The sequence below is a fragment of the Trichosurus vulpecula genome, chromosome 7, assembly GCF_011100635.1.
Source record: "Trichosurus vulpecula isolate mTriVul1 chromosome 7, mTriVul1.pri, whole genome shotgun sequence".
Classification (NCBI taxonomy): Eukaryota; Metazoa; Chordata; class Mammalia; order Diprotodontia; family Phalangeridae; genus Trichosurus; species Trichosurus vulpecula.
Window position 1 is genome coordinate 72,517,784 of NC_050579.1, and position 21,604 is coordinate 72,539,387.

The 21,604-nt window shown below is 35.6% G+C and overlaps 1 protein-coding gene across 1 annotated transcript in view; it reads right to left on the reverse strand.

Annotated features, from left to right (window-relative positions):
- The window catches only part of SLC35A3 (solute carrier family 35 member A3), a 60,238-nt gene that overhangs the window by 32,479 nt on the left and 6,155 nt on the right, over positions 1-21,604 (reverse strand). The window contains exon 2 of the mRNA XM_036766822.1: positions 6,508-6,712. Within this exon, the coding sequence (XP_036622717.1) occupies positions 6,508-6,694 (187 nt within the window). The 5' untranslated portion in view covers positions 6,695-6,712. The remainder of the gene's footprint in view (positions 1-6,507; positions 6,713-21,604) is intronic.

Sequence of the window (21,604 nt, forward strand, 5' to 3'; positions counted from 1 at the left end):
TGTACTCTGAACTATTTTTTAAACCAAATTCTTTAAATGCTAATGTAAAAATTAAATCCAAAAGAACTGAACCTAAGGATTATTATTCTCAAATACTTTCAACCCTCACAACTCACATGTTTTCTGATAAGAGATAAGGCTCTTTCCTTACACCAACTCTTTAATTTTTATTTAACTTTTAACTGTTCTATACATGAAAGATAAAAATCTATGTGATCCCACAGTATCTCAACTAGTTGTTTCAAACTTTTCTTAGAAAAAAATTTAACAATATTAATCAGAAAACAAATAAATCTAAATAAACTTAGTTTTACTTTCTCTTCTTATCCATTGCCCTCCCTCTAGTAAAGGTACTAACAGGAGATTTCCAGGCATAGTAGAGAGAAAAGAAGAACAGGAATCAGGAGATCTTGATTCTGATTCCAATGTTTCGTGACTCTGGGAAAATCATTTTACCTCTCCGGGTTGCAATTTTCCTCATCTGTAAAACGAGACTGAATTAGTTGATGTCTTCAGTCTTTTCTAGTGCTAAGAGTCTATGAACAATGAAATGACTCCAAAGCACCAGCAGAATAAAAAAAAAAAAGACAAAACAATAAACCTAGACATCTCAAATGTACCTCAAATTCAACATGTCCCACAATGAACTCATCATCTTCCCCTCAACTAAGTTCCTCTTTCTGACTTCTGTTAAAGGGGAATGACGCCCCCAACCTTTATTTCTCCCACCGCACTAAGGGTACAGTGGATAGAGCACTGAAACCTGGAGTGAGAAAGTTCTGAATTAAAATCTAGCTCAGACACTTACTATCTGTGTGACCCTGGGTAAGTTACTTAATTGCTGTTTGCCTCAGTTTCTTCATCTCTAACATGAGATAATAATAGCATCAGTGAGGATAAAACCTTAAGATGCTATATAAATACTAGCTGTTAGCTACTATTATTCCTGTTTTCCTTTCAATAAGATTCTATCACTCAATCTCTCATGTCCATATCCTCCTTTCTATTCCCACTACCCATCTCCCTAGTTCAGGCCCTTATTAACTTAATATAAACTACATATTACAACAGCTGTGTAACTGGCATCTCTATCTCTAGTCCCCGCTATCAGATTAATCTTTCTAAAGTACAGCAGCTATGATTATGTTACCATTATACTAAAAAAAAAAAAAATTTCCAATGACTCTCTCTTGACTAATGATCAGTTTAAATTCCTTAGCTAGGATTCAAAGTTCTTTACAATTTGGCCCCAATCTACCTTTTTAGCCTCATCCTCCATCATTCCTTCACTGCACTCTAATTCTCCAAAAATTTAGTCTTCAAAAATGTGGCTTTGGCTTACTTTTCTAGGTCTATTTCATATTAGTCACCTTTAGCACTCTACACTCAAGCCAAGCTAGCCTATCAGCAGTTCCCTAAAATCCACGTGACTTTTCCCATTTTCATGTCTTTAGTATAATGAAAGTGTCTTAACTTTTTGTCTTTGAACTGCCAGGGTCTAAAGCAGACCCTGTACTATAGAAGGCACTGAATAAATGCTTACTGAACTGAATTAAATTGCTCAGGCTTTACCCCATGTGAATAACGTTCTCCTTTATGTTCTGGCTCCTTCAAGATTCAGCTCAAGAGCCAAGCTCCTATAGGCCTTTCCTCAACCTCCAATTTTTAATAACCCATTCCTCCAGAAATATAGTTGTCGTTGTATATCCTCCAGCAGAATAATTATAACTGACATTTATATAGTGCTTTAAGTTTTGTAAAGCACATTACAGACATTATCCTTAAGGGGGGAGGGGGGCTGTCTTATTTTTGTCTTTGCAACCCTAGCATTTAGCACAGAGCCTGACACCACATTAGATGCTTGATAAATGTTTGCTGAATTGAATTCCAAACCCTATTATCACCACTATTTGAATATACCCCACATTTTCCCACCTTTATGACTTTGCTCACCCTGATATCCTCTGCTTAGACTGTCAACTTCCAGCTGTACCAACTGAAATGTGACCCATCATTCATGGTATGGCTTAAATACCACTTCCTTCATGAAGTCTACCTTAATCCCCTAGCAAGACACTCTCAAGGTGGCCTAGATGTACCAGATCTTAAATTGTATTGTAAAGCAACAATCGTCAAAACTACTTGGTACTGTCTAAGAGATAAGAATGGTGGATGACTGGAATAGGTTAGGTACACAAGACACAACACTCAATGACTATAGTAATCTACTATGTGATAAATCCAAAGACTCCAGCTTTTAGGATAAGAACTCAGTGCTGGGAAAACTGGAAAACAGTATGGCAGAAACTAGGCATGGACCAATATCTTATACCCTATACCAAGATGAAGTCAAAATGGGTATATGATTTACAAAGACTGATACTACAAGCAAACTAGGAGAGCAAGGAATAGTTTACCTGTCAGATCTATGGAGAAGGGAAGAATTTATGACCAAGCAAGAGATAGAGAACATTATGAAATGCAAAATGGATAATTTTGATTATGTTAAATTGAAAAGTGTTTGCACAAACAAAGCCAAGGCAACCAAGATTAGAAGGGAAGCAGAAAGCTAAGAAACAATTTTTACAGCTAGTGTCTCTGATAAAGGCCTCATTTCTGAAATATATAGAGAACTGAGTCGAATTTATAAGAATACAAGTCATTCCCTGATTGATAAATGGCCAAAGTATATGAATAGTTTTCAGATGAAGAAATTAAAGCTATCCAGTCATATGAAAAAATGCTCTAAATCACTACTGATTAAAGAAATGCAAATCAAAACAACTCTAAGGTACCACACCATACTTATCAGATTGGCTAACATGACAAAACAGGAAAGTGATAAATGTTGGAGATGTGGAAAAATTGGAACACTAATGCATTGTTGAAGTTGTGAACTGATCCAACCATTCTGGACAGCAATTTGGAACTATGCGCAAAGGGCTATAAAACCGTGCATACCCTTTGACCCAGCAATACCACTTCTAGGGCTGTATCCCAAAGAGATCATAAATATGAGAAAAGGATCCACATGAACAAAAGTATTTATAGCAGCTCTTTTTGTGGTGGCCAATAATTAGAAATTGAGGGGATGTCCATCAACTGGAAAATGACTGAACAAGTTGTGGTAGATGAATGTAATGGAATACTATTATGCTATAAGAAATGATGAGCAGGTAGAGTTCAGAAAAACCTGCAAAGACTTATATGAACTGATGCTGAGTGAGGTGAGCAGAACCAGAACGTTGTACACAGTAAGAGCCACAGTGTACAATGACTGGCTTTGATAGACTTAGGTCTTCTCAGCAATGCAAGGACCCAAGACAACTCCAAAAGGCTCATGATGTAAAATGCTATCCACATCCAAAGAAAGAACTATGGAGTCTGAATGTAGATAGAAGCATAATATTCACTCTCCTTTTCATTTGTTTTGTTTTGTTTCTTCTTTCTCATGGTTCCTCCCATTAGTTCTAATTCTTCTTTACATCATGACTAATGTGAAAATATATTTAATATGAATGGATAAATAGAGCCTATATCAGATTGCACACCATCTTGGGGAAGGGGGAGGGGTCTGGGGGAAAGAGGGAAGGGCAGTGGAAGAAGGGGGAGAAAATCTGGAACTCAAAAGCTTGTGGAACTGAATATGTAAACTAAAAAAATATATACATTTTTTAAAAAAGAAAAGAAAATGCTATCCACATCCAGAGAAAGAACTATGGAGTCTGAATGTAGATTGAAGCATACTATTCGCTCTTTTTTTTGTTTCTTCTTTCTCTTAGTTCATCCCATTGGTTCTAATTCTTCTTTACAACATGTGAAAATGTTTAATATTAATATATAAGTAAAGCCTCTATCAGATTGCACACAGCCTTGGGGAAGGGAGAGGGGAGGGGAGGGAGGCAGAGAAAATTTAAAACTCAAAAGTTTGTGGAACTGAATGTTAAAAACTAAAAATAAATTTAAATTATTTTTAAAAATACAACATATTTTGTTTCATCTTTTTAAAAAAAAAACCTCCCTATTTTCATTTTATTTTGCTGTATCTGCAGTTAAATCTTTTGGCAAAACTACAACTCTGATTCACTTAATGGGTTCTGGTTTTAGGGGCTTTAGAAGCAGTATTTTGAAGGTTGAAGAAGCAAAATAGGAGTCCCCAAAAGAAAAGTAAAAGAGAGAAGAGTCCCTTATGAAATCAAAAAGGGGGCACAGAAAGTAAAAACAAGGAAATTATGGTCTGCCTAGTGAGAAAAGGGGGGAGGAGGTTACCAAAAGGAGTATCTTGCTGTTCTCTCCTAGTTTCTCTGCACTAAAATTGAAAGAAAAAAAAAACAAAACAAAACCCACCCCACCCCAAATTCTTACCCAAAATAAGACAACTGGGCAATTTTGAGGGGCTTCTCACCTGGCCCTAGGCTGGTCACCTAGGCAGTCCAGGCTAGAGGCCCCTAAAACACAAAAGCCTGGGGCAGAAGAAGTCTGCATTCTGGTCACCCCCACTCTCCCATATCTCAAACAAGCTGTAGGAAAAAGAGAAAAGGCACGTGGGAGAAGGGAAACTCAAACATGCCTCCTGCCTGCTGCTTTCTCATCTTCCTTCCTTTACTATCTAACACAGCTAGAAGTGCTCTCCAAGCAGGTAATATACAACTTCTCATTTAATCTCGATTGAATCTGTAACAGGAATCTATAAACAGTGCCTTTCCCAAAATCCCTAGATACCTCAAAAGCCCCTGAGCCACAGTTTTATTTGTTTACACTCATTGTAGTAGTACATAAAGCAAATAGGTGGCTGTATTCATTCGATAATTCAAACATTTATTAAGCACATAGTAAGTTTAAAAGGTAGCATGGGGCAGTTGATAGCATACTAAACTCACAAGCAGAAATAACTCTTCCTAAGGCCTGCCTCTCAGGTCTACCGGCCTTGTGACCACATACTTTCTATTAACAGCCATAGGACCACCATGGAAGATTACTTAGAGGATCTGTGGAACCTTGTCACCAAGGGATACAATGTAGAGGCACATTTATTTATTTATTTAGTGTGGCTGGGGCTTGTTCCTCTTTAAAGCAGCAAGGAGGCCATCCTTGGCATTAGACATGATTGGCCCAGAGGACTAGGATTTGAACTAGTCAACTGGCACGGCTTCCTGAAATATAAAAACTCAGGCTATGAGAAGTCAGAACTTCTCAGGTTTGGTGTAACACCCACTGCAATGACAGCCATTACGCCTCTTATATTATGCATTGCCACCATGACAGATGCAGAGGCAAAAGAGAGCCTCATCTGCCCAAGTCAATCTTGTATCCTTATTAATCACTTTTATGATTCAGAAAACTTCTATTTGTTAAGTATTTTGTGCTCAAAAAGTATCTCACTGAATTTTTATCCTGAACGAATCCTGGGCCTAAGTCAGGCCTGGCACATAATAACAACATTCCCAGGTGTTCTCCTTTTATGTAACAAGGATAACCGACACAATTAAAATTTATCACTTTAAATTACATTCTTACAACTTTGTGAGCACATGGTAAGCCACAAAGAACTATGTAAATTTTATGTGAGGAAATAAGAGTTGTTTAGCGGTTAAATGACTTATCCCAGGACACACATGACGATGAATGTGGGAAGCCAAGATTCCAAGAGACCCACGTATCTTGACTCCCAACCTGTGCTCTACCCACTATACTATAGCTGCCCTGACTTACTTCTACTCTAAACCTTTCCACAGTTTTTTAATAGCTTCTGAGTAGTTAAAACTCCTTGGCCTACACTAAGGTCTTCCCCAATCTTGTACCAAGCCTGATCTTTCCAGTCTTATCTCAAACCATTTTCCTTGGTGTATGCTATATACTCCAGACAAACTGGACTACTCCCCATGTAGTTCCTTATTTCGTAGAATCACAAATTTAAAGCTGGAAAGGGCCTTAGAGGTCATTGAGTCTAACATCCTCATTTTACAGGTGAGGAAACTGAGGCCCAGAGAAGCTAAGTGACTTGCCCATGGTCACACAGCAAATACATGTCTGAGGTAGGATCCAAACCTAGGCCATCCTCACTCCAAATCTAGTACTCTATCCACCATACTAGCTGTGTCTCTTATAAATCAAATGCCTCATTTCCATGGCTTTAGTCATGCTCCTTCTTGTGCCTGGACTCTCTCTTCCTATTGTGACATACTCCACTGAATTCCTACCCATCCTTTAAAGCCCAATTCAAATGCCACCTCTTTCACAAAATTCTTTACTATCCTTCCAATTTGTAATGAGACAGCATTTTGTTTATGTCTCTCTTATGTATTCATCATGAATTTCACATCGACGAAATAAGAAACATTTATAAGACTTTATTTATGAAGAACACTAGCTCGGTTCTGAGATTAAGATAAATTTTAAATAAGACGGTCACCTGTCTTTGAGGGACTTAGAATCTAACAAGATAATGGTTATTTCTGTATATCTTATATCTCACTGTTGTCCTTAAGCTCAAATCTAGATACCTACTGCTATCTTTGTAGACCAATAAAATGCAGGCAATGATCTTCAAAAGTTCAGCAATCACAACTGCAGTAGATGACAGATAACGAGGCCCATCTTCTTTCAAAGTCCTCGAATAACGCATAGTAAGAACCAAGCTGGTAGTCTGAAAGACCAGGATTCCCAAAGAAAGGTACTTTAAATTGGCAGACATTGCCTTTTCTTCAGGTGCCTAAAAAAATAAAAGCAGAAAACAGCAACTAATGAGCCAAAATGCAAAGGGTAGAAACAAATACATTAAAAACTATTGAAAAAAATGAGTATATTATGTATGGCACTGCTTTTTTTTTTTTAACCAAGCTTTCTATGTTTCTGGCTCCTCTACAACACAGAGTAGTAACAAAGGTACTCTACTTGTATGCTTTTTGTCTCTATTCCATTCCAACTTGTCTCACTGGATTAATAGAATCTTATTTAGACTTTGCTTAAACAACAAACTACCTCTTTTACTGTTCCATATACTCACCTTTCTGTTTTTTACCCTCTTTGTTACTACTAGTTACATCAAGTATATTCTACATAAAAGTTTATTTCACAACACATCCACCCCCAACATAATTCTTAGCCCCAATTTCAATCTATCAACTGGTGTGAAACACGTGTAAAGCATGTTATTGAGGATAAAGGATGGGAATCACTGCTGAATAAATTAAATACTAACATATAATACTTCTACTGATAATTTTAAAAAATTTTGCAGATTTCAGATTGTTTTCACTACCACACTCTTTTGGGACAAAAAGTACAGCTATCTATTCAACTTGATTTGTATAGTGACTAGCAAAACCCCATGAATATGTAAATAGCAAATATTTTTATGCTACTGAAAAGTCTGTATGAATCAATGAAAAAAGAACTTAATGAAACTTCGTGGTATAGAGGAAAAAGTAAATGCTGAATATTTCTTGTACCAGGCAACTGGCCTGTGGTACGGAACCAAACACTTCTGTTTATGTTCAAGCCATGTTTCAAAGCTCTACCAGTAAAGACCAGAGTCCTTACACAGAGTGACAGGATTATATAATTTTAGCCCTGGGAGGAACCTTAGAGAACTTTCATCTTACACATAAACAAACTGATGCAAAAAGATGTTAAGGGGCAGCTAGGTGGCGCAGTGAGTACAGCACCGGCCCTGAAGTCAGTAGGACCTGAGTTCAAATTCGGCCTCAGACACTTGAGGCTTACTTGCTGTGTGACCCTGGGCAAGTCACTTAACCCAACTGCCCTGCCTTCCCTCTCTAAAAAGAAAACAAAACAAAACAAAAAAAAGATGTTAAATGAATTTACCAAAGCCAAAATATAAGTCACTGAACAAAAAAGAACTAGAACTTGGATCTTCTAATCCAATACTGTTTCGACTATGTCAGGCTACACCTTTAGCAGTCCTAGAAACAAGTTTTATAAAAGTCCAGAAGAAAACCTGGGCCTGTACTTCCTGCGTTAGAATAACATAAAAGAGAAGTAGGTGCCAGAACCTACTTTTGGCACAGGCATCCTGGAAAATGTCAAATACTCATTTCAAATCTGTTCAAAGAATTTTATGTTTCTAAAATACGCCTGATGCGTATTTTAGATGCACCTACAATAATCATGGTCATTCTATTTTTTTTGAAATAAAAAGCATCAGACCCTTAATCAGGGTGCATTTTTTTAAAATTTGTATTTATTTTCTCTTTTCCTTTCATTTTTGCTATCACTTCACAGTTAAACTAATGAAAGCCATTTTTGATATACACATTAAGCTTTATAAGATAGTCCTTATCAAGCCTTTAGAGTATAAAAGATCTATATAAAAATACATAATCCCTGTTTTTAAGAGATGCTGCAGGCTACTTAATACGCTAAAATAGTTACCAAACAGCCATTTACCCACGTTCCATGCTAAGTTATAATTTATGTCAGCTGAAATGCAAAGAATAATTTTATGCGCTATACTACCAGTGCCTCAGAAGGGAAAGGAAAGAGGCTCACCCAGAGATTTGGAAAACTGGTTATCTCATTCTCAAATAAAAATGTCTAACCATCCAAATGAAAAAAGTATATAAAAATGTATTATTATCTAAATAATGGCATGTCATTTGACATCATAGTCTCTACACATTCTCAAAGGTGAGATGGACCTCAAAAGTCATCCAACTCCAACCTATACCTGAATAGGAACTCCCTCATATATGACTTCATTCTATGAACTGGACCCAGACAGAGTTAAATAAGAAGACTGAGTTGTAGAAAGTACATAGTACTTCCAGTGATCTCAAACTACTCACTACTGCAAAACCACCTATACTTTCATTTTTAGCCTCAACGTTCTCTTGGTGACAATATACGGTTGCAAATCATGCATCATAATCTTGAAAAATTAAAATTACAAATAAGCCAAACAGCAAAGAAAAGATGTCTGGTATCATGCTATCAACAAGTTCCACATGAGAATAAGCATAAGACACTGATGAAAACTGGAATGATAGTAAAAAAAAAAAGAAAAAAGGTAGGCTACTGCTACACTGCTACACGAATGAGACACAAAAGAATGGCCTGAGTGGTACACCATTACCCTAGAGACTTTAAAGACCACATCCAGCTTGTTCAGTAGATCATCTGTGGAGACCTGTTGGAAAACATGGACAAGAATCTCACAGATAAGAGGTCTGAAGGGGTTTTGATCTGAATCAGTGGAGAAATTATCCATGCTGATTAAAAAAAAAAGAGGGGGCCACAAAAGTATCTATAAGGTTATACAAAGGACTATGCTGGCCTTTACTTCATTTCTAAAATAAAATAAAAAATATCCACTTTGGCAGCACTGAATGAAGACAGAAAAAACTATGCAAAAAGAAACAACTGAAAAAGCAAAACACTTCTTTATATTTCTGTTACTTAAAATATTCTTATTATTTCTATATTGGAATCTCTACAATTTCTTTCCAGACTTACAACACTGAATTTAATTTCCTACCTTCAATGCCTTACTTTATTCTCAGCTTAATTTCTGCTCTTATTGCCATTCTTAGTCTTTTGTTTTTCTAACCTTCTATCTGCTCTCCAAATTATTCTTTATTTCATTAAAAAGTTTCTGTCCACCCAAGAATCTTGGAAATACATATTTGTTGAAAAAGACCCTCTAGTTAAAGGGACCTTACTCACTAAACCTGCTGAATCTCATTTAGGAAAAGGAGACTATTAGAGGATTGCTTCTAATCCCAGTGGGAAAATGAAACTTACTGGACTATTATAAGTTAACAAGGGCAGAGGGCATCTCCCTGCCCATTGTGAGAGATATTCAAGTTCCTAAAGCCACTTTTGTCTTCTTCAGTAGAGAAAGTCTCAGTATCTCCACACATCCCTCAAACAAGGATTCTTTCAACCTACATAATCACACACAGTAATACATATAGTCAAAAGGTTCTCCACTTTCACCTAAAAACAATAACTTCCTTCAAATATTATAAACAGCTTAGTTTTTTTTAAAATCCTAATGTCAAGAAAGATTGAAAAATTTAAAACTGAATCTCTTTGATCTCTTTCAGCTTTAAAATTATGATAATATGGTTATTTGAGAAATCTCATTTTGAATGGTAGCATGAGACTACATAAGTTCTAAGTTTGAAATGTACATTATCTCTTTTGAATAATTTAAGTTAGCACTTTAAACGTCTATTAGAAACAGCAAGAGGTAATGTGACATGATAGCAAGATAGCAGGCCTCAGAGTCATGACAATCTGGGTCAAATCCTATCTCTGATACATACAGATTGTATGATCCTGGGCAAATCACTTAACTTCTCAGAGACTTAGGCAACTCTCTAAAGCTATAAAAATTAAAAAAAAAAAAAAAAACCAAACCCACAGATAACCTATCTGCATTGGTAGAGGAAGCTTTCTCACAAAGAGCTCCCTACACTGGTAAAACCACAAATCTAAAAAGGAAACAAAAAAACAGCTTTAAACTACAATACATGTATATAACACTATAAACTCAAAATAAATTCAATTGCTAACACATCTCCTATGACAATGAATTTTTAAGAAGGATTAAGTTTGTATTTACTATAAACTATTTCTGATATTTGTGTTCTAAAATGTGCAACAAATACATCAAAAACAGCATCTTCAAAATTAAAGTTAACATTTGAGTCAGAGGTGTCAAACACATCAAAATATAAATCCCAAAATGTTTTCCCAATGAAATGAGTAGAAAAAAGTTGATACATACAGAAATATTGCTTCCAGTTGTAATTTTCAGCCTGTTATCCTCCATGATTTCTCCAATGCTATGAATTTAAAGAACTGTAATCTTTTTGCTGCTAAATTATTAAGATATAAAATTAATCACAAGCAAATGGCTTGACTTCTAACAGAAATATGCTGTACATCCGACATTAAATGTCTTAAAAGGAGATAAAGTATCTCAAAAATCTAGCAATAACAAAATATTTGAACTGAAGAGTAATACTTTCCAAAAAGTAATGCAGGAAATAAAAAAATCACAAAAAATTTTTACATAAATAAAAGTAGTGGTTAATAGTGGTTAGCATAACCCATTCAGTTACCATGAGAACAGCAAGGGATTTTGGCCTCTATTAAATTCCTTCAGTCCTTGTTCCTGGAAAATAAACCCTGTCTCACTAATAACTCTTTTTTAATGGCTACACTAAAACAATCCACCCATTTTAGTTGCTAAATGCATCCTATGTCAAATAGCTTTCCCTTCCTTCTCCTTCCTTTTCCTTCTTAAAAGTATCAGGTGTCTGTTTGCCTAAGAAAACATTACCAGGATCTACTTATCTGACCTGTACAGTCAATCAGTAACTTGCTATTTCAAAGGCAGAAGCTTGCCTTTTTCTACCATCAGGTAAAGGCAATCAAATTTTAAGTACTGCCTCTCTCGAAGGGAAATAGGCATGGTATTTTAAAATTCCAATCTTGAGAGACCAAAGCTGGGAAAGGTACTATAATCATATTTTAGTGCCTTTTACAAAATAAAATTATTTACATTATGTCATTACTTTCAAGAAGTGTTTTTCTCCATCTTCTTTCACAAAGCCATATTAAAATATAAGTCTTGTTGCCATACTATCCATTTACCTAGCTACAGTTAGGTAACTAACATGACCAAACTCTGGTGGTCTATGAGGCAGCTGTGGTATAGTGTAAAAAGCACTGAATTTAGAGTGAAAATACACAGTTTGGAATCTAGCTCTAATCATCCGTAGCTGTGTGACTTTGAACCACTTAAGTTTTCTTATCCTGTTGTTTTATCTGTAAAATAGAAATCATAGTAATAATAAAGTAAAAAAAGCAGGTGTAGCAATCCTAATCTCAGACAAAGCAAAAGTAAAGATAGATTTAATTAAAAGAGATAAGGAAGGACACTACATCCTGCTAAAAGGCACCATAAACAATGAAGCAATATCGTTGTTTAACATTTACGCACCAAGTGGTATGGCACGCAAATTCTTAGAGGAGAGGTTAAGGGAGTTACAGGAAGAAATAGACAGCAAAACTATAATATTGGCAGACCTCAACCTTCCCCTTTCTGAACTTGATAAATCTAACCTCAAGATAAATAAGAAAGAAGTTAAGGAAGTAAACAGAATTTTAGAAAAGGCAGATATGATAGACCTCTGGGGAAAACTAAATGGGGACAAAAAGGAATATACTTTCTTCTCAGCGGTACATGGCACATACTCAAAAATTGACCATGTACTAGGGCATAAAAACCTCACAATCCAGTGCAGAAAGGCAGAAGTAGTCAAAGCATACTTTTCAGATCATGATGCAATAAAAATTATTTGTAACAAAGAACCATGGAAAAATAAGCTAAAAATTAATTGGAAACTAAATAATCTAATTCTAAAGAATGAGTGGGCCAAAGAACAAATCAGAGAAACAACTAATAACTTCATTCAAGAGAATGACAATAATGAGACAACATACCAAAACTCATGGGATGCAGCAAAAGCAGTTCTTAGGGGAAGTTTTATATCTTTAAATGCTTACATGAATAAAACAGGGAAAAAGGAGATCAATGATTTGGGCATACAACTGAAAAAGTTAGAAAAAGAACAAATTGAAAATCCCCAATTAAATACCAAATTAGAAATACTGAAAATCAAAGGAGAGATTAATAAAACTGAAATCAAGAAAACTATTGAATTAATAAATAAAACAAAGAGCTGGTTTTATGAAAAAAATCAATAAAATTGATAAACCTTTGGTCAATTTGATTAAAAAAAGAAGAAAATCAAATTACCTGTATCAAAAATGAAAAGGGTGAGTTCACCTCTAATGAAGAGGAAATCGAAACAACAATTAGGAATTATTTTGCCCAATTGTATGCCCATAAATTTGACAACCTTAGAGATATGGATGAATATCTACAAAAACATAAATTGCCCAGGTTAACAGAAAAGGAAGTAAAATTTCTAAACAACCCCATCTCAGAAAAAGAAGTTGAGCAAGCCATCAATGAACTCCCTAGGAAAAAATCTCCAGGGCCAGATGGTTTTACATGTGAATTCTATCAAACATTTAAAGAACAACTAATTCCTATACTTTGTAGACTATTTGGGAAAATAGGTGAAGGAGTCCTACCAAATTCATTTTATGACACAAATAAGGTACTAATACCCAAACCAGGTAGAGTCAAAACAGAGAAAGAAAATTATAGACCAATTTCCCTAATGAATATTGATGCAAAAATTTCAAATAAAATATAAGCAAAAAGATTGCGGCAACTTATCACCAGAATAATACACTATGACCAGGTAGGATTTATTCCAGGAATGCAAGGCTGGTTCAATATTAGGAAAACTATTAGCATAATTGACCATATCAACAACAAAACTAGCAGAAACCATATGAGCATCTCAATAGACACAGAAAAAGCCTTTGACAAAATACAACACCCATTCCTATTAAAAACACTAGAAAGCATGGGAATAAATGGAACCTTCCTTAAAATTATAAATAGCATCTACCTAAAACCATCAACAAGCATTATTTGTAATGGGGATAAGCTAGACGCATTCCCAATAAGATCAGGGGTGAAACAAGGATGTCCATTATCACCCCTACTATTCAATTTGGTACTAGAAACGTTAGCTGTAGCAATAAGAGAAGAAAAAGAAATTGAAGGAATTAGAATAGGCAAAGAAGAACCTAAATTATCACTTTTTGCAGATGACATGATGATTTACTTGGAGAATCCTAGAGAATCAAGTAAAAAACTACTTGAAATAATAAACAACTTCAGCAAAGTTGCAGGATATAAAATAAACCCACATAAATCCTCAGCATTCCTATACATTACTAACAAAGCCCAACAGCAAGAGATAGAGAAATTCCATTCGAAGTTACTGTAGACACTACAAAATATTTGGGAGTTTATCTGCCAAAGCAAACCCAGGGCCTATATGGACATAATTATGAAACACTTTCCACGCGAATAAAGTCAGATCTAAATAAATGGAATAATATCAGTTGCTCATGGTTAGGCTGAGCTAATATAATAAAAATGACAATTTTACCTAAATTAATCTATCTATTCAGTGCCACACCAATTGAACTACCAAAAAATTATTTTACAGAGCTGGATAAAATAATAATAAAATTCATCTGGAAGAACAAGAGGTGTAGAATATCTAGGGTATTAATGAAAAGAAATGCTAGAGAAGGTGGCCTAGCCATACCAGATATTAAACTGTACTATAGAGCAGCAGTCATCAAAACTACCTGGTACTGGCTAAGAAACAGAGTTGTGGATCAGTGGAATAGGATAGGTACACAAGATGGAGAAGTCAACGACTATAGCAATCTCCTCTACAATAAACCCAAACAGGCCAGCTTCTGGGCTAAGAATTCACTATTTCACAAAAACTGCTGGGAAAATTGGAAAATGGTAGGGAAGAAACTGGGCATAGACCAATATCTAACACCATATACCAAAATAAAGTCAAAATGGGTTCATGATTTAGGAATAAAGGCTGAAACTATAAGCAATTTGGGAGAGCAAGGAATAGTTTACCTATCAGATTTATGGAAAAGAAAAGAATTCATGACCCAGCAAGAGATAGAGAGCATTACAAAATGCAAAATGGATAATTTTGATTATGTTAAATTGAAATGTTTTTGTACAAAAAAAGGCCAATGCAACAAAGATTAGGAGGGAGGCAGAAAATTGGGAGAAAACCTTTACAACTAGTGTCACTGATAAAGGCCTCATTTCCAAAATATACAGGGAACTGAACCAAATATCTAGGAATACAAGTCATTCCCCAATTGAGAAATGGTCAAAGGATATGAACAGACAGTTTTCAGAGGAAGAAATTAAAGATATCTATAGGCATATGAAAAAATGCTCGAAATCACTACTGATTAGAGAAATGCAAATCAAAACAACTCTTAGATACCATCTCTCTCCTGTCAGATTGGCTAAAATAACAAAACAGGAAAATGATAAATGCTGGAGAGGATGTGGGAAAATTGGAACATTGTTACATTGCTGGTGGAGTTGTGAACAGATCCAGCCATTTTGGAGAGCAATTTGGAACTATGCCCAAAGGGCTATAAAAATGTTCATACTCTTTGACCCAGCAATACCACTTCTAGGGTTGTATCCCAAAGATATCACACAAGTGGGAAAAGGACCCACATGTACAAAAATATTTATAGCGGCTCTTTTTGTGGTAGCTAAAAATTGGAAATCAAAGGGATGCCCATCAATTGGGGAATGGCTGAACAAGTGTGGTATATGAAGGTAATGGAATACTATTGTGCTATAAGAAATGGGGATGATATGGACTTCATAACAACCTGGAAAAACCTACATGACATAATGCTGAGTGAATGGAGCAGAGCCAGGAGAACATTATACAAAACCACAGATATATGGATTCTGTGAGGACTAACCCTGACAGACTTTGCTCTTCTTAGCAACACAATGTGCAGAGACAGCTCCAAAGGACTCACGATGGAGAGTGCTATCTACACCCAGAGAAAGAACTATGAAGTATGAGTGCAGATAGAGGCACACTTCATGCTCGCCTTTTTCTCCCCGCCCCCCCCCCCTTTTCTCTCTTTTGTATTTGTTTTTGGGTGGTGTTTTTTTTTTGGTTCTGTTTCTTCTTTCTCATGATTCATTCCATTGGTCGTAATTCTTCTCCACAACTTGACTAATGTGTAAATTAATTCAATGCGAAGTTATACATGGAAGTTATGTGGGATTCCATGCCGTCTTAGGGAGGGAGTGGGGGAGGGAGGGAAGAAAATCTGGAACTCAAAATTATGTAGAACCGTGTGTTGCAAACTAAAAAGAAAAAGAAAAAAAATACCAAAAAAAAGACATTAAAAAAAATCATAGTAATAATTGTTATTTTTCAGTCGTGTCCAACTCTCCATGACCCATTTGGGGTTTTCTTGGCAGAGATACTGAAGTGGTTTGCCATTTCCTTCTCCTGTTCATTTTATAGACGAGGCACTGAGGTAAACGGGGTTAAGTGACTTGCCCAGGGTCACAAAGCTAAGCGTCTGAGGCCAAATTTGAACTCAGGAATCTGAGTCTTCCTGACTCCAGGGCCGGCACTTCATCCACTGCACCCCAATTGTCCTAATAATACTACACAGCTATTGACAGCACACAACATAACTTACCAGGTTGTTTTAAGGACTTCATAAATCTTAAAGCACCATTAAAATGGAAGTAGCAACTGGGGTACCCCTGAATACTAAACCAGGTTTAAGACCAACTGTTGGTGAAGATCAGTATCTATTTAAGACCATAGTTCAAAAGCTCACACCAACTTTTTTCTTCTGCCAGTCAAACAGAGGGCATTTCCAAGAAAGAAAACAACGTAATTAAATAATGCAGCAAATAAGCATAGTAAGACTGCCCCCATATACAAAGGCTTATGAGGTCTACAGCTTACCACATTAGCAGTGTGGGAGGGACCATACATGGCCATGGCACATGCAACTCATTTCTCTGAACTGATAAACTGTCAATTTATTCTGGTGATAAATGTTTGTTGAAATCATAAAGCTTCATAATACCATAGCTTTCACACAGAATTCATTTCTAAGTACGGTCTAAACAATGAAAAGTTTTACAACCCTGAAGAAATCAGTTCATTTTGAAAATGTTGGTCAACTTCTTCACTAGAAGAAGCTGATAAATTAGTTTAGAATATTAAGAGAAAAAGATTGTATCTGCATGCATTAATGCTGCAAGTAACCTACAATTAAATCCCTGTGAATAAATAGTTATGAATAAATAAAAAATTAAATATTTTATAAAACTTCATCACTTTCAAATTTTGTAAAGTGCCATGCATTTATTTACCTGTTGATTACAGAGCACAATAACTTTCCACATTTTAGAGAAAGATGAACTCAAAGCAGATTTACCTGATATTGGTATAATTACTGTACTGCTAGGTAAATGTAGAACACACCCTGAAAATGCAGGGTTGGATTCTATTACACATTTTTACCACCTTTGTATATAACAGTCTTATCTCATTAAGAGAAAACCGGGGGTATCATTTCAGAATATAATTACAGAACAGAATGATGCACTATATCTGATGCACTATTAGAGGTCTTCAACTAGAAAACCCCAAAGCATTCTCACACATATTGTCTCAGTTTGTCCAAATAACTCAACTAGAGACAGATATCCTCAGTTTGCTGGGAGTTTAAATAACATTCTCAATGGTAGAGGCAGGTGAAATTTCTCTACAATGTCTTATTTTGAGAAACAGCATGGTACACTGGATAGAGAAATGGACTCAAAGCCACGAAGATCCAGGTTCAAGTCCTGTCTCTGACACATATTGGCTGTGTGACACTGGGCAAGCCACAGTCATTCTAGGAAACTCCTGAAGGTTCTATGTAGCAGAGAAGATCCCAAGTTGCAGTGATAGAGGGAAGTTTTTCATCCAAGAGTATAAATCAAACCTGTATCAATCAAACCATAGGTCTAGTCACTATTCTTAAGATTCATTTACTTCAAAGATATACATCAGGCTTTTACTTGAAAGGTTGAGAAAAAAATGAAATCAATACGAGATTATGAGCTCCTTAAGGCAATAAACTGTATCATTCATTTTTGTATCTCCCTCAAAAATAAATTATTGTTGAACTGATTTGAAGAGTATTGCTATTCTTTATTAGCTAAGAGATCTTGGGCAAATCACTTAACCTCTCTAGGACTCAGTTTCCTTACTCATAGAATGAAGGGACTGTACTAGATTTGATTCAACAGATATTTGTCTCTCAAGTTCTATAAAAATCCTAAACCCAATGCAAAAGAAAAGATGAAGGAATAGCTTCTTAATAAGTAAAGCTGTTTTCATTCACAGGGAAGTAGATATGTTGAAGATATTACAGACCAGATTCTTATTCAGACAGGGATTGGAGAGACTGGATAAACTGAGTGGTCCCATCCAGCTCTGAGATTCTGTAATTCATTATTATAATTTAAAAAATCTAAATGCCTATAAAATATAACTACATATGGAAAAGTCAAACAGAATTATACTAAATGGCAGGAGTTAGTACAATTTCTGGTCACCAATGTTCAAATTCATTCACTCAACAAGTATTCCCATATTAAGTTCCCATTGTACAGCAGGCTTTATTTGAAGCATAAAGAATACAAAGACAAAATATGAAACTGTCCCTACCCTCAGTGTGCCTAAAATTCTACTGAGGAGAAATGACTTGCATAAAGAAAAATACAAAAAAAATACGAAATATATACAAAATAACTTGGAAAGAACACTAACAACTGTGATAATCAGGAAAGCCCTCTTATAAGGGATGCTTCCTATTTTCATAGGGTACTAAACTAAGTTTGAAACTGCATTTGTAACATCTGAATATTAAAAGACACAAGGTTAGGCAAGAATAAAGTTCAACTCTTCCAAGTTTACGGTAACATACTGGACTGGAATCCAGAAAAATAAACCTGATCAAAATATCAATTTGACATCTTAATTTTGGAATACAAAGAATCCAACAATGTCTTCTTATTCTACGGAATTCTTGTCCATTTTTTCCCATAAATTCTTACAAAGGATCTGCCCAATCCATTTCTCATCTGATACTTTTAATAATTTACATAACTTAATATAAATTTTATATACCTACAAAGAAAATTTTTTAACACATACATGAATTTGTGTCAAACAGAATAAGCTTCATGTATTAGACTATAGAAAGTCTGCCAGATTATCAAAAACAAGTTTTTAAAGTGTAATATTGTTCTTTGTTGTTTGTGTGCTTGGATACTGCCCAGATAAAATTTCATTGTTGAAATTCAGATGACTGATTCTTTGAAAAATACCCTCTAAACAGAAAACTGTAGCTACTCCCAAACTCAGTGTCTCACAAGGATATATTGTAGAAAGATAGATACAGACAGATATAGAAAAAAAATCTCCTTTAACAGTGTCTGTCACATAGTAGACACTTAGTGTTTATTGATTGGTATATCTTCAATATTGTAGTATTTAACATATGTAACTATACTTGGGAGTCACAAACACCTGAGTTTAAATCCTGCCTCAGACAACTGACTAGTTGTGTGACCTTGGGAAGTCACCCTCTTCAGTTTCCTTATCTGTAAAATGTAACTTTACCTACTTCATAGGATTGTCATAAAGACCACTGGATATAACATATAAAAATGCTTTGTAAACCTTGAAGCACTGCATAAAGGCTGGCTATTAATATTTATTATTCAACTGCCCCCCTCTTACTTATTCCTATCTGTGCTATATTTTACTATAAATTCTTAGAGGTTGGGGACTATATCTAACAGCAAGCTATTTGGTCATATAGGACAATATTCAAACAAGTTTGTAGGAAACGTTTCCTGAGGGAGATGATTAAACCAGGATAAGGTATGTGGTGCCTAATACAATGACAATAAGTCCTTCATTAAGTATTCAATCAATCAATAAACATTTTTTAAGCCTTAACTATGTCCTAGAGTCCTAGACACTGGGGATACAAATACAATGAAACAAACTTTACTCTCAAGTTTTTTTTACAGGACTGAATACCTTTAGGTTTGCTACACAGGTAAAAAAGTCACTTCAAATGCTATCTGAATGCTACAGCTGCTTTATTCTAAGAATGAAAAAGCAAATCTTCCTTTTGAGTTCTTATGGCCTTTCTTTCAAATTGTTATGATCTTCCTTTCAAATATTTAACAAAATTAAAGAGTAGACATAATATCATTTATTGATATTATTCACTGTCTTTTACTCTCTCAACAGAAGGCTTTTCAAGCCAAAATATAATTACTACCCAACATTGGGAGGATGTGAAAAATAATTGATGTAGGCCATCTCTGCCTGGTGATTCCTGAGTGTTGTGGGCCTGCATGCATGTTGACACTTCTGGTCTCAATTACAATTCTTTGATTCACTGAACTTATCACAATTTTCTAAATAATTTCATGTCAGATGTCAAAGATTTTCTTTTTCTTATTTATATTCCTAGTATTTAGTTAGCATAGTACCTGGCACACAGTAAATACTTAATAAATGTTTATTGAATTGATACTTTGAATATATATTTTGCTTCGAGATCGTCAAACAGTAACAAGAAAATGCTTAAAAGTTAAGATCTTCCAGTGAGAATAGCTGCTACTATTTTTTTAATTTAAAAGATTAATAGCTAAGCACATTACACAGCTTTTTACTTGTGACTTCAGATACAACATATACAAAATCATGCCCCCCAAAGTGTACACACACACACACACATCAAAATCTTGAAATGATATGGTTATCCAACAATAGGCAAATAACAAAGTTCCTATTTACATACTGCTTTGTGGTTTACAGGCATTATTCCCCTTGCTACCTTGGGAGCCAGGCAACAGAAGTATCACCATGGTTATTTCATAGATGGGACATAGGTTCTGTAACTCCAAGGCTCAGATTCTTCCTGCTATACCATCTATCCTTCCTCTGCAATGACACAGGCATAGAATTCCGGTGACCCAACTTTTCTTCTGTGTAAGTCTTCAGTGATTGGTGTCGAAAGCACTCTCTACTAGTTATCTCCCTAAATTGAATTCCTTGACACATTTTTTTTAAAGGTATGGGGGGGAGTGTTTGCAGGAGGGGGAGACATCACCTTTCCCTTTCTTTCAAAAAAGGTCCCTAAAGGGGGCAGCTAGGTGGCTCAGTGAGTAGAGCACTTGCCCTGGAGTCAGGAGGACCTGAGTTCAAATCCAGCCTCAGACATTTGACACACTTACTAGCTGCGTGACCTTGGGCAAGTCACTTAACCCCAATTGCCCTGCCTTCCCCCCTCAAAAACAAAACCAAAAAAATGGTCCCTAAAAATAGCAGGCTCTCTTCTTTTTAGAGGACTTTTATTACTACACAGAAATAAGGAGTGGACTCTATAATCAAGGATTGTTGCTAAATGTTTAACAACCAGCTCTCTGGAAAGAAAAACTGTAAGCATGACAGTTTTAAGTTTAATCTACATTATTAACATTTTCTCCATCACTTTAAGACCAGACGATCAACAAAATAATAAAGCAAGCCCTTTTTGTAGCTGATCTTCAAAGCGTAACAGTTCACACTGAAAATTTAACAATCTCAAGAGCTGGTATGAGCCTCCTCTGCAAAGTTTATAGAAGCAGCTCAGGTTCTCTCTGTAAATGTACAGAGAATTAGGCCTAACTCACTTTTTCCACCCTCCCCTTCAGTGCTGACTGAATCCTTTCTTCCAGGTCCTTCTTGGAAAACAGCCAGTCAAATCCTGTCTGGACTAACTGCTGGATCAAACTTTAGGTTTCTAGCAGATGGATTTGGTTTGGCATGGCTTCAAAACAGCTTCCCCATCCATTCCTTAGCCCTAAGGATGGAAGGTCTAAGCATGCAGTTTTCTCCAGATTTTTTTCCCCGTGGGTTTCAGGCCTCACAACTGCCTGCTCACACATGTTGCTGGTGGTTGGGAAGGGAGGGATTACCTATTATTATTTACTATACAAATAAGAATTTTTTCTTGTTATGAATCCGCATTGAAGGAAAATTCT